A 14,730-nucleotide genomic window follows, 5' to 3' on the forward strand; every position below is an offset into this window, starting at 1 on the left:
AACCATCATTCTCAGCAAATTATCACAAAGACAGAAAACCAAACACTGCATGTTCTCACTCATAGGTGGGAACTGAACAACAAAAACACTTGGACGCAGGGTGAGGAACATCAGACACCGGGGCCTGTCAGGGAGTGAGGGGCTGGGGGAGGGATAGCATTAGCAGAAGTACCTAATGTAAATGACAAGTTGATGGGTGCAGCAAACCAACATGGCACATGTATACCTATGTATCCAACCTGCACATTGTTCATATGTACCCTAGAACTTAATGTATAATGATAATTTTAAAAAAAGAATTTGCTAACAAGATAAACCTTATGTTAAGTGCTCTTGCCACAAAAGGAAAAAACTAAACAAAACAATACTAAAGGGGGACAGGAAGAAGCCTTTGGAGGTGATGGATACATTTATGGCATTGCTTGTAATGATGGTTACAGGAATGTATACATATCTCCAGACACATTAAGTGGTATGCATTGAATATGTATAGCTTTTTATATGCCAATTATACATCAATAAAGTGGTTTAGAAGTTAATTTTAAAAATAGAAAGTATACTTGTTTCCTGGGTTTCTTCTCGGTCATTTGGTGTGTCTGTTTTGTGAAGGGTTGAGACCTGTACCAAGTTTTCTGGGCACTGTGAAGCCCTAGTTATTATGATAGGGGAGGCAGGAAATTGATGAGGCAGGGGAGATAGGAGAGACATTTCATGACATAGGTATGCAAAAATGTGTCAATGAAGCATCAAATTCTGTAAAATATTTGTAGAGATTTATTCTGAGTGAAATATCAGTGACAATGGACAAAGCCCTCAGGAGGTCATGAGAATATGTGCCCAAGGTGGTCAGGGTGCAGCTTGGTTTTCTACATTTTAGGGCGACATGAGCCTTCAATCAAACACATTTAAGAAATACATAGGGTTGGTCCGAAATGGCAGGGTTGGGTAGGGGGGGATGGGGTGGGCGAACCTTCCAGATTATAGTTAGATTTAAATTTTTTCTGGTTGACAATTGGTTGAGTTTATCTAAAGACCTGGGATCAACAGAAAGGAATGTCTGAGTTAAGATAAAGAATTGTGGAGACCAAACTTCTTATTTGCAGAGGAAACTTTTAGGTTTCCTCTTCAGGGAGACTATGTTGTAAAATGTTTCTCATCAGACTTAAAGTCTGTGTTGATGTTAACGCTGGAGAGGTATAATGAGACACACCTGAACCCGCACTGCCCATCATGGCTTGAAACAGCCTCTCAGGTTAAATCTTAAAAGAGCCTTGGCTGAGGAGGAAATCCATTCAGATGGTTGGGGGGCCTTATAACTTTATTTTTGGTTTACATTCATGGATTTGTGATACACTTTTTCTTTTTTTTTTTAGACAGTCTCACTCTGTCGCCCGGGCTGGAGCGCAGTGGCGCAATCTCAGCTCACTGCAATTTCTGCCTCCCAGGTTCAAGTGATTCTTGTGCCTCAGCCTCCCGAGTAGCTGGGATTACAGGTGTGCATCACCACGCCTGCCTAATTTTTGTATTTTAGTAGAGATGGGGTTTCACTGTGTTGGCCAGGCTGGTCTCAAACTCCTGGGCTCAAGCAATCCACCTTGGCCTTCCAAAGTGCTGGGATTATAGGCATGAGACACTGCACCTGGCCCGTGATACACTTATTTATCCATCTATTTGTTTATGCCTAGCCGACTTTAGAAACGGTTGAATGTGGTGGACAAAAGGACATTGACGCCAAAGTATTTTAAGGTGAAGAAATATAAGTGAAGGAAAAATAAGTATAGGAAATTGCAGGAGGGAAGTCCCAGGAAACTTGTTAGAGGTACAGACTTGAGACCCATAGCCAGAGGGTGACATGATGAATTACATGTTTCACCATATTCACTAGGTTAAAAAATTAGCTGTTTGCTCGTGGAAAATATGACTAGTTCTGGGAGACACTGTGTAATATCATCAATAGTGTCCTAAATTATCAGAAAGGCAGCAATTAATATTATAGTGCTTTTCTAAAGATGTAAAACAACTTACTCCCTCACTACAAAATTAAGAGAGGCTCAACATAAGGTGCTTGGAAAATCCTCATTATCAATAGCTTCTGGGAAAGATGAAAGCTTAGAAACACATTAGCCAGCTCCCTTCCTCTGCCCAGTCCCAACGAAAGTCACTGAAGAAATGTAAAAACAGGGGGAGATCTGCATCTGGAATGAGAGCCAAGGAAAGAAGCCATCCAAATACCAGAAACTTCTAAGAATTCCCAGCACACGAGGGAGCAGATGAAACACGGAAGCCAAGTGTATAATGTATAATTCAGCCCCCGGGAGAACTCCCTGGCCTTGTAGAGGATGAACTGATACTCACAAGTTTATAGGGTGAGGGCAGCCGGTGAGAACGCGACACGAGAGGTTCCAGGAAGCCCAACACGGGAGTCATTTTAGTACCGCAGCTTGTCAGAATTTAAGGGCAGCTGAGAGGCAGGGTTCGGAGTTTATGCGGCTCAGCTGAGAGAAAGCCGTAGAAAGAAGAGATTCCCCGAGAGTGGCAGGGCTCTCTGGGAGAGTCATGGAGCAGGGAGAAACCAGGAGGGAGTCAAATGTAGCTGTGCAGGCACAAGGCAATGGCCACTTAACTGAGGGGAGGCCATATTTTATTTATTTTTTACTGCTATTTACTGAAGCAGTATTTTTCTTAGCCAGCAACTCCAGAAAAGTTGACAATTTTAAAGCTCTTCACCAAAAATGAATATGAGGATAATTAGAAAAATATCAAAATAATAAAGAGAAATATGCAGTGTTATATTAAAATGTAATATAAAACTTTGATAATTAAAACAATATAATACTGGAACCAGAATAACACACATAAATCATACAAAATTTCAAATCAGTTGGCAAAAAATGAATTAGTATACGGTGTTGAAATAGCTGTCTGGCCTTTTTTCAGAATATTAGATCACCACCCACCATAGCTAATAACAAAGTAAATTTTAGTTGGATTGAAAAAATTAACACTTCAAACATAAAAGGAGTAAAAGAATATTTGGGTAACACCTTCATAATTTCAGTGAGGGAAAGGCCTTTCCAGGAACCATATCAAAAGCAGAAGCAAGAAGGAAAATATAGTTTTTTACTACATAAAAATTTAAATTATTTATGTAAATAATAAATATCCATAAACAAACTTAAAAAGCAAAATTATAAATGGAAAATATTTTTATGTAACAGGCAAAGAAAAATATCCTTTTTATAAAGAAGTCTGGCAAAGAAATAAAAACATTCTAATTGAGTAAATGGGCAAAGGGCATGAACAGACTAACAAGAAACAAAGAAACATAAATGAGACCAGGTGCTGTGGCCCACGCCGGTAATCCCAGCACTTCGGGAGGCTGAGGTGGGTGGATCACTTGAGGTCACAAGTTTGAGACCAGCCTGGCCAACATAGTGAAACCCTGTCTCTACTAAAAAAATACAAAAATTAGCTGGGCATGGTGGCACGCACCTGTAATCCCAGCTACTCAAGAGGCTGAGGCACAAGAATCGCTTGAACCTGGGAGGCGGAGGTTGCGGTGAGTGGAGATGGCACCACTGAACTCTAGCCCTCTAGCGTTGGCAACAGAGCAAGACTTCGCCAAAAAAAAAAAAAAAAACACCATAAATGAATAGAAAATGTATAGAAATGTTCATTTTGACTACTAATTAAAGAATTGCAAAATTGAACATTTGGATACAAAATTTTACCAACCACATAACAAGACTAAAAGGAAGAATTATCCAACTATTAGGAGAGTATAAGGAAATTGGTACTTCTGTTGTTACAGTGAGAGCCATAAATAGTAGGCACTTTTGAGGGAAATGTAACAATATTTGTCAAAAGTTTATAAATCTTCTGTTTCTAAGAGTTTATCCTAAGGAATAACAAGAACTGAGAAAAATAGATGAATATAAATTATTTATAATAAAAAATGGAAAACAACTTAGATAATAATCGGCTATTGATAAAATTGGAGTACGGTATACCCATCGGAAAAAATATTATTTATCAGTGCTTTTCCAATTGCACTTCCCACAGTGACCCCCAGAGGGCTCATTTTGCTGGCCTGCTCCAGGGCAGATCTGGGAGCTGCTGGCTGTCTCAGTTTCAACCAGATACCTGAGCTTTCAACACTTTCCTATACTGGGTTCGAGATAAAATTACATTTGAAGAAAGGATCTTACTACCTGAAAAAAAATGCCACTTGTACAAGTTCATATTTCTTAACAGGAAAAGATGGTCATAACAGGCTTTTCAGAGGAAAAAAATTAGGTTACAAGGTAGCATCTGTATCATGATCTCATTTCTAAATGTGTAATCTATGTATTATATATGCATGCGTTATCAAAATTTAAGCTTGACGTTTCTGGTTGGTGCCACTATGGATTTTTTTCCTTTTCACTTATTTTTATTTGCTAGTGTTTCTATAATCAATGTGTGTAACTTATACGATTTTATAAAAAGGTAAATGAGTTACATGGAAAAGAGGAAGGCTAAGCGGCAGAGAAGTACAGAAATGGACAAGAGCACATGGAAGAGGGAGTCTGACTTTCCGAGGGTGAGAAACATGAGACAGTCTACCTTACATGCAAACCTGCATTTCATCTGTTCGATCCTGAGAAGTCACTCTTCATGGCAAATGGGCTCAGCTGCCTGGAAGGCCATCAGTCTCCCTGCTGTGGCAGCTGCGTCACAGCCTAAGAGAGTGGGGCTTTCACAGTGTAGCCCCAGCACCAGTATGAGAAAAACAGCTCCAAGCCTATACCCTGCTGGGCCTTTGGGGAAACATCTTCGAAGACCTTGGTAGAATTGATTCTAAAGTATGATTCTATACTCTCTTCCCTGTCCATCCCTCTCAAAAGTGAATGCAGTGTTCATCCATCAAGTGGAAACTTTGTGGGGCCCAGGAGTCACACGTTGCCCTTAAGAGTGCCCTGGGACCTATAGAAGAAGATGACATTAGAATTCTAACCATTGAAAGAACAAGAGCACAGGGGGCAGCTACTAATGTCACCCAGGACCATAGAAACCCATCAGGCTTCACACCCCCACCATCAAGAAGAACCCCCTCCAGTCCTATTACCTGCCCTCTTCATCCCACCCTGCTTCTTTCCTAATCTGAACTCCCACTGCTTCTCTCCGTGCCTGGTTTTTCTCTATTCCTTTAGGGACCAGCTCCCCTATGCCATCAAACTCCTAATGGGAGGCTCCCTCCACCTCCTGCCTCCTGAGGTGGCTGATTCCCTTAAGACATCTCAAGAGGATGCTCCTCTACCTTCCTTTTTAGGTACCTCATGGCCTGGTGGTGGTGAAGACATTTTCCTACCTTTCTAGACTACCTCCAGGCCATTTCTCCTTCAGTATTGCATACGCATGCCCGCTCTGTTTCTCCGATGCTCATGCTATCAGTCTAGACTACCTTCTACAACACCTCTCCATATGTCTGTGCCCATATGGCCATGGCCCTCATCCAATGAAGATGTTGACACTATTCTCAGTCTCTCACCTTTCATACTGTCCTAATCACAGGTGACTCGATGTCTACATAAACTAAGTCTAGTGAGAGGGCTTCACATGATGACTCACAGAGCTTGACATATTCCCTGCATTTGAGAGCATTGTGGACCAATGACTACATCACACCTGAGAACGTTGAAGAGAAGCTGGTTGGCGCTGTGGTCCTAGCCCAGGGGGCTGATGTAAAACCTGCATCACGAAGTTTGCCTGAGGCTGTGTTAAAAAAGATCCTGCCCCAGACATTTCTGCCAGAGAAAGAGGCCTCCCTGGAGGTCACCAGGGAGGGTGGAAGGTCACTGCCCAAGTCAAGGAAGTGGCCACCAGCAAGACCCCACAGGAGAATTTCCAAAGGACCCAGAAAAGTTCCTCAGGGGACCAAGAATCAGCTTTGGATGCAGCCAGGCACAGAGAGCACAAAGCCCTCTGATGACAGCAGCAGTCAAGCAAGAACTCTGTCTTCTTCCTCCTCCTGGTTCCCTGTACCCCAGCTCCAGAGAGACCCCAATGTGGATAGCAACCTGGGGGAGGAGGAGGAATAGCAGACAAGGATAGAAAACAGAAGGGCTGGTACCTCTGCTGGACTTCCTACTTGAAGCAAGCCCACCTAGGGAGAAAAGACTTAACTTGAAATCTTCTTGGGAATTTGGGGTTTTTTTATTGTTATCTAGGATTTTAATTACTAATTTTCATGTAATTATTAAATTGACCAATGTTTACCACTTAATGTGTCAGTCACCTATGAGTCATCACTAACATCAAGGGACTCGAGTTTCCAAATGCAGGCAGGAAAACCTCTCCCCCTGTCCCCAGTGGATTACTGGTTGCATGTAAGGAACAGGAAAGACCTTAATCAGATTGCTATTATAATTCTACCCCAAGACTCCTGCTTTCTCAGTGGGCCAATACCAACTCTTTTCTACATGAATCTAATATCTCTTTTCAGTGCGTGCAATTCAGGAAGAACAGAACCCTAGATATTATTCTCCTAAATATTTTGGGTTTGGATTTTAATAGAGTCCCTAGCTTCCTCTAGATTTTTCTCACTTCTTGTAGCTCGACCACAGTCAACACACTGTCGAACAACACCACCTGACTCTACATTCCAACCCCACCCAAAGACACACACCTGCTTTCCAAGTTGAAAGTAGGGGAGCAAGGTGGCCTCTTATTTCTGGAAGAAGGTCCCAGAGCCAATGAGCACAGAAAGCCCAGCTAGGTGAGGGATTAAGATGAGAGTTTCAACAACAGCTTGACAGAAAGCATCACATCATAACAACGGGTGTATTTTAAAGGTACTTGCTTATGTATTAACTGTCTCTCTCCAGCCCCATCATAACTTGCTGAGGTGGCCAGAGCAGGTATTTTTTATACCAATTTAAAGAAAAGATGAGGCTGAGACTGCATGGTTTAGCCAAGGTCAGAATATTGCAACTAAAGTCCAGTGTGCAGACATAGCTACCAGGTTTCTGGGCTGGTTTTGAATGCACCCTACTCTCCAGAACGAAGTTCAGTGTTCTTTCTCTGCCTTGTAAGTCCACCCATGTTCCTACCAAAAAAAAAAAAAAAAAAAAGAAAGAAGGTTCCTTCCCATTTGGCAAATAACTCTCAAAAACTGTCCCAGTGCTTTGCAGTGCTGGGTACAGTGAAAAGATGCCACGTGGACCAAAGGCTGTAGCCCTGCCTGGTAACAAGAGACTGCATATGGGTAGACACAACTCAGCATTTGCACCGCAACTTACCAAATGTACATGGTACAAACTGAGCTCCCTAGTACTGCAGGAATGGATGCGTCAGCATCTCAAGTCAGATGGGTAAATCAGGAAAGAAAAAGCACCAACCTTAGGCCAGGCAATGTGCTGCCTTCTGTTCAAGTTTCCCTTTGTAATCTTCACATTGACTCTGTATGGCGATACTGTCTCCCTGTTTACAGAGTAGGAAACTGAGGCTCTGGGAGGTTCTGTGAGGTCCAGGGTGGCTGCCCCACAGTGATCCTTTTCTATAGCAGACTCCATTGTGCTCCCAAAAATGGTTGCCACATACCCAGGCATTCCTCTCTTTTCTTTGGGCAGAAAAGCAAGCCAGGGTCCTCATTGTGATTGCCTGGAGCCTGTCTTTCCTGTTCTCCATTCCCACCCTGATCATATTTGGGAAGAGGACACTGTCCAACGGTGAAGTGCAGTGCTGGGCCCTGTGGCCTGACGACTCCTACTGGACCCCATACATGACCATCGTGGCCTTCCTGGTGTACTTCATCCCTCTGACAATCATCAGGTAAGAAGCCGTCAGGACAGGACCACACGGGGGGGTGGAGCGGGGGGGGCTTTCCTGTTTCTCCAGCTGCTGCTCTCCTCCCCGACAGACCCATTTTTCCTAGTGCCCTTGGGGGAACTGACCAGGCCACAAGATTTTATGTGTAGCTACCATAGGCTAAGCCCAATTTCTTCAAAGTAGAGTAAGGAGAAGGGAATTAACAATTACTGGGTATATAGGGCAGGCATTGTGCTAAATAGCTAACAATTTCACATTAGCCACAGTATAACCCTGTGAAATAATTTCCATTGCCCCAATTTAATGAATGATGAAGCTCAAGCTCAGAGTGATTAAGTAACTTACTCAACATCAAACAGGATTGATATCCAGGTTTTTCTGATTTCATACCATATTATTCCTTTTATATCTCGCAGCCTTCCAAATATGAGGCAAATTACCAGTTTCAGGGATTTTGTAAATTAAAAGATAGACATACTTGAAACAAACTGAACACAAAACTCAGTATGCACTAATATGCTAAACTGTCTATGCAGTGGAGTCAGATAATGGCAGGGAATATATTTTGGAAGCCACCATTGAAGGAGGAAATGATTCAGGTAGGATAAGGGAGAAGTGGGGAGGAAGCAGAGTCTGTGATGACCAGAAATCAGAGTAAGTGTAGAGGCAGAGTGGACAGGTACACAGTGCCAATGGGACAGAAGTTGGCAGTGAGCTCCTCCCAGTGACTGGGGGAGGCTCAGTTTTGAATGACCTTGGCAAAAAAGTCATAGGAAGTCCTTTGTCCTGCAGCTAATGGTGAGCTGTAGAGGGTCTTTCAACAGAGATTAGCACAACAACCTGGTCAAGGTAGGGTCTCACTTGGCCATGCCATGTGGCAGGATCACCCTCTGAAATGGGCTCTGAATGTGTAGATGGGGTGGGAGACTACAGGAAGAGACCTGGCACATTGTGTGTATCCTTGAGCCATGATGATGCTGCACCTTTTGGGTACGTCTAAGCCTGCCATAGTGTGTCATATAACACATTGTAAGCAAAGGAAGATCATCAGCCTTTGTTTTTGATAGTGTAAAGAGAGCTGTGATAAAAATCCTTGTACTTAAAACTGTACATGAGTCTCTGGTTATTTCCTCATAACTCATTCTCGTGGAATTACTAGATCAAAGGTATAGATCAAAGATGATGCACATTTTAAAACTTTTGATGCATAGTCACAAGCCGCCCTTGAGAAAAGCTGTATTGCTTCTTGGCCTGTTAGCTAAGATCACTTGTAGAAAAGGTATATCCTGGGCAACACCATACAAGGGCTCTTGTTTTCTGCTCCCCTGATCCAATGGAAGGTAGCACTATTACCTTACTAAATCTTTGCCAACCTAAGAGTTTAAAAAGTATTTCATTGTTTTAATATGCATTTCTTTAATTACTAAGCTGGTGGCATGCTTTTCAAGTGTTTTCTGATATGGTGGGAGTCACCTTTTCCTGCTCGTTATTCATCTTTAGTCTAATAAAATACTATAGCTGGGAGAAACGTTATCCATCATATGGTCAAACCCCTGAATTTTTCATAAGAGTAGAATTAAGACTAAAAGAAGTTAACTGCCTTGCCCCCACCCCCTCATCAGAGATTGAGATGGGCAAGCACAGAGTGACCTCAATAGCCAACCCAGCAGCCTTTCCAAAATGGGGTGTTGTCCAGTCATCTCTGCTGAATGGACAACTTAACACCAACACTTTATTTTGACTTATTGCCCTCCACTCCATCAAGCTGAGCTTGAGAGAAAGTTTGAAGGAGAAAAGGTTATTTAGACAACCATCCAAGGTAAGTCACAGCACATGGGAAGGGGCCCATGGCAGAGGAGACAGGCAAGTGAGCCACAGCGGTCAGAGAGCATTTGGAAGAAAGTGGCTTGTGTCATCCTGAGCAACTGAGGCATCGATTTCAGTGGCAGTGCATGTCCTGGCTTCACTGCTGATTGATTTCCCATCAACTCAAGAAATGAACTCCAATCAAAGTCCCTGCTCAGCAGAGTGGATGCTGCAGCACGTGGACCACGCAGCTCAGGTTATCCTGTATCTATGATTTCCCCATTAATTTGGGCTGCTTTTTCCACCAGGACTTCTCCTCAAACTTGCCTATGGGCTAGCTAGTGTGTTTTTTTCGTGTCCTTGAAAGGGCAAAATACAATGTGTTTGCTGATTGAGGGAAATGATTTCAAAAACTGGTTTCCCTCAGCTCTCACCAAGCTAAAGCCTCTGGAAGGCCAGATCCTAGCTCCTTGCTTCCAGCCCGTGACAGTCATGAAAACTCAGCCATGACCTCCAGCCATCCTTGAGCTTCTCTGAAGCATTTCCTACCTGATAAGAGGCTCCTCTTCCATCACCTTCCCTCTTTCGTGGCTCCCTGCTGCTGAAGAAAGAACTTATCTCTTGGGGACTAACATCCTCCACCTCCTTCAGCAACAACTATCTTCTCAAACAAGACCAGGCCCTGGGGGGGCGAGTTTTGTGAGGAACTTGTTTCCAACTAGTACCTGGCATAGGTGCTACAACTTCATCTCAGAGATAAGGTTCAACTCTTATTCTTTCTTTATTACCTATATTCTGGCCCCCTGGGCTCAATTCTCTAAGTAAGGTTAAATTCTTCATTTCAAGCTTAAATAGACAAGGAAAACAGCTCAAGGAAAGTGTTCACTCGTGTTCACCATGCCTCATTCTCCTTCATGCATGCTACATATGCTACATTTACCAAATTGACAGAAAAAAAAACCATATCTTAGTTATTTTATTTTGCAGTTCTCTCATTACAAATGAGATTAAATATATTTTATATGCTTTTTGCCATTTTTGTTTTTTTTAAAGTACTTATTAGGTTGGTGCAAAAGTAGTTGCGGACTTTGCCATTGAAAGTAATGCCACTTTTCTTGTTTAAATGTTTTTATTTTCTCTATTCTCTATCTTTAGAAATTATTCATACAATAACCTTTTTCTTTTTGCATATGTTGCAAATATTTCTCCTAATTTGTCATTTGCCTCTCTACTGAGTATGGTTTTATTTTGTTTTTGATTATTAAAAGTAGTGATTGACGTAATTAAGAAAAAAAGAAAAAGCACAAATAACTAACTCAGTGGCTTTTCTGCCACAAATACCTCATTGTTTTACTTATTGCCCAGCTTCGTATGCATTTAAGTATCTGCTAGGACAAGATCTACTTGTTTTTTTTTTTTGAAGATTCCCTGGCTGCTTCATGGTGAGCTGCTGATGCCTCACCTGCACTCCCAGCTCCAGCCATGGAACAAACACCCCTCTGGCCCATGTGCATCACTCCCATGCCTGAACACTCTGCCAAGCTCACCTTGCCTTGTTTCACCCAACTAGTTCACATCCCTTGTGTCTTATTTCCAATACCAACTCCACAGTAGAGCTTCCCTTGCCAACCCTGGACCAAGAGGCACCTCAGGTCCTCACTCCCTAACCTCCAACCTCACTTTGTCCATGTCGTCATCTAGACTTCATGGCAGTTTGACTGTATCTCATGAGTGCAGGGACTGTGGCCTCTTCATTTCTGGATTTCACATCCAGCACACACTAAACAGTTGGTGAATATTAGATTGAATGAATAACGCAATAAATTGCACCGAACAACAGATGTGTCATGTCACTCCACTCTTTCTCTCCGTCTCTCATTCTCTCTCTCTCTCTGCCTCTCACACACATCACACACACACACAAACACAAACACACGTGTACACATACTGCTAATATAGAAATTTCTGGCTATCTAATGCCTAGATCAGTTTTTGGCATATGATATCTCCTCCATAAATATATGTGAGAGGAAAGAAGAAAGGGAGAAAAGAAAGGAGGGGAGAAGAAAGACAGGGAGGGAGGGAAAGAGAGAGAGACAGAGAGAGAGGCAGTTGTATTGTTGGTGGCAAACTCTCATGAGAGCTGTGTATGAATAAAGATGTAGCTGTTCCATCATCCACTAAATCAGGCTCCCAGGAGTTGAAACCATAGTGACTGACAGCAAAGGCAATACATTGTTTTTCTGGGTCAAAACAACAGGAGTTGTTTTGAAATTCACTTGACATAACTGTCTAATTGTTGCTGGGGAGGTTATTAGCCCTGGTGTAATTGCTTTACTTTAGCTGTGCTTATTTTCTTGCTACCTAATTGATTTTTCATTCTCTTATCATTTTCATCTCTGTAAGATAAAGATAGAAGCAGAAGAGATTCACAACCGACAATTGCAAAAAAAAAAAGTGGAAAAAGCACATTAGTCATGGATCATTGATTTGTCATATGTGAGAAAAATTCATTTATTTTGCTTAGGAAATGGGATCACATTGTGGGAAAGCCCCATGCCAGGTTGGTGCAGCCCTGTGGATAGAATACATGGCCATGGTGGGTAAAAGCGCCCCAGGGACCTGGCCAGCACTGGCCATGGGCATAAGGTCCAAGGTCAAAGAGGATCACAGGGCCCACAATAAAAGTAGTCATCAAAATGAATAAAGAGAGATTGTAAGGGTCTCCACTAATGCTGAAAACCTGGATGGAGAGGAAGGTACAGATTATGGAGTCATTTTGCAGGGACAATCCACGAAACTTATCTGCAATCTGATTGATCAGATAAAGGAAAAAGGAAAAGAGACAAAGCCAAGTGTGGTGACTCACACCTGTAATCTCAGCACTCTGGGAGGCCTAGGCAGGTGGATCTCTTGGGCCTGGGAGTTCAAGACCAGCCTGGCAACATGGTGAAACCCTGTCTCTATAAAATATACAAAAATTAGCTGGGCATAGTGGTGCACACTGGTAGTTCCAGCTATTCAGGTGGCTGAGGTGGGAGGTCAAGGCTGCAGTGAACTATGATCCTGACACTGTACTCCAGCCTTGGTGAGAGAGCAAAACCCTGTGTCCAAAAAAAAATGGGGACACACAGCAACGCAGATGTCTCTTTGATGCTTGATCGCTACGCTCCAAGAAGTAGTCTGATTTGGCAATAATACCCTAGTTATTAGGTGTTCGCCATGCTAACAGAAAAGCTGGTACTGGTTCTCACTCATCTGATTGGCCCTAAGTAAAAAGAGGGGTGACTTAGGCCCAAATCCCTAAAGCATAAGACATTTCTTAACTTTTCCCCTGTGTACATGGTTGATAACCATAAATATTTGAATTATTGGTCAATTAAATACTGGGGTTGCAATTGACATAACCATTAACTTTCCATGGTGGGTGTAACCTTACCTTGCACAGTATTTCACTTTCTGGGGAAGAAGTTTCCCTGTTCTAGCAAATATTCAACTTAGGGTTGAACTCACTAATAACATTTTTCTCATTTTTTCTTTACTGCAGGCATACAAATTGCAAAAATAGTCCCTAGGCAATTATATAAGAAAGAATGGAGATGCTCCAAGAAAGTCCCTGAGCTTTCCTGGAGCACTTGGAGGGGTTTGCTCAGCAAGAATGGGAAAAGGCAGTAAGAAGCAGAGATTTTAACATTGCCATTAATTAAGTTATATTCTAAAGATCATTAAAAGCAATTAGTGCTTTGTCGGCTACTGCAAACTGAAGCTCTGATTTTTTTAAATAATTCTCAAGAGGGAAGATACGCAGTTTTAAAATAAAGCATTGCTTTGTCCCAAAGTTTTTAGTCAAGGTGCTTAACGTAGTCAAAATATCAAGTAATATTAAAGAAGAGTAGTTTTTATATTTATCAAAGAGTACCTAGGATACAAAACTTGCTGACACTTTTGAATCTTTAACACTTTGTTTTCCTGTTAGGCACAGATTAAATCATGTAAGAATTGGTGTGATATAGTATAAAAAATAGGCAAAAAAGAGGAGAAAGGAAATTAGTCTCTACTAATTTTCCAGCACCGTACTTGGCACTTTAAATATTGTCACATCTGATACTCAAAAAGTTCGAGAGGTCTGTGTTGTTAACACCATTTTGTAGAACCTCAACTGAGGCTCAGTGTAGTAGTTATCTATTACTGCATTACAAATCACCACAAACCTAGTGACTTAAATCAAGATACATTTGTTATCTCACAGTTTCTGTGGGTCAAGAATTTGGCCACGGCTTAACCAGGTCCTCTGCTCATGCAAGGCAGCCATTCAAGTTGTTTATCCAGGGCAGGGGTCATCAGAGGCTGGACTGGGAGAGGCTCTTTTCCAAGCTCCCTCAGGTCCTTAGCAGAATTCATTTTCTTGCAGCTGTGGGATTCATGGCACCTTGCTTCTTCAAAGCCAGCAATGCATAGAGACACCAACAAGACAGGCACTACATTCTATGTAATCAGTCCCATCCCCTTTGCCACACTGCATTGATTAGAGGCAAGTCACCTGCTCTTCCCACACTAAAGGGGTGAGGATCAACAAAGCCATGAATGCCAGAATCAGGGATCATAGATGTCATTTAAAAGACTGTCTAAAGTCAGGACTGTACAACAGACAAGTAGTAGAGGAGACCAAAGTTTTTCTGACTCTAAGGCCTGTTTTTGGATTCTAATCACAGCTCTCCCTCAAACCATTTGGGCTACCTTGAGGAAACTGCATAACTTTACCAGGTCTTAGCCTCCTCACTTAGGAAAGAAGTAACTCCATCCAATGGATCCTCATGGTCACTTTCAGTTGCGATTCTATGAACAGCAAGTATAGGGGGGCAGGCATGGTTAAAAGATCTGTCCCTTCACACCTTGCACTCGGGGAGGTGGGAGTGATCTTCTCTGTGTCCTCACAGTAGGGATCCACCAGCCACTTTAATACTACCTTTGGTTCTTTCTGCAGCATCATGTATGGCATTGTGATCCGAACTATTTGGATTAAAAGCAAAACCTACGAAACAGTGATTTCCAACTGCTCAGGTAAGTCTCTACTTTGCATGGCCCAATTCTTGGCTAATTTGCTTCTCCAGAGGT

At 42.2% G+C, this 14,730-nt stretch overlaps 1 protein-coding gene across 3 annotated transcripts in view; it reads left to right on the top strand.

The window, feature by feature from the left end:
* The window catches only part of NPSR1 (neuropeptide S receptor 1), a 219,770-nt gene that overhangs the window by 161,409 nt on the left and 43,631 nt on the right, over positions 1–14,730 (top strand). For all 3 annotated transcript variants that reach the window (XM_063815294.1, XM_063815293.1, XM_063815295.1), the window contains exons 5-6: positions 7,611–7,812; positions 14,600–14,676. In XM_063815294.1, the coding sequence (XP_063671364.1) occupies positions 7,611–7,812; positions 14,600–14,676 (279 nt within the window). The remainder of the gene's footprint in view (positions 1–7,610; positions 7,813–14,599; positions 14,677–14,730) is intronic.

The sequence above is a fragment of the Pan troglodytes genome, chromosome 6, assembly GCF_028858775.2.
Source record: "Pan troglodytes isolate AG18354 chromosome 6, NHGRI_mPanTro3-v2.0_pri, whole genome shotgun sequence".
Classification (NCBI taxonomy): Eukaryota; Metazoa; Chordata; class Mammalia; order Primates; family Hominidae; genus Pan; species Pan troglodytes.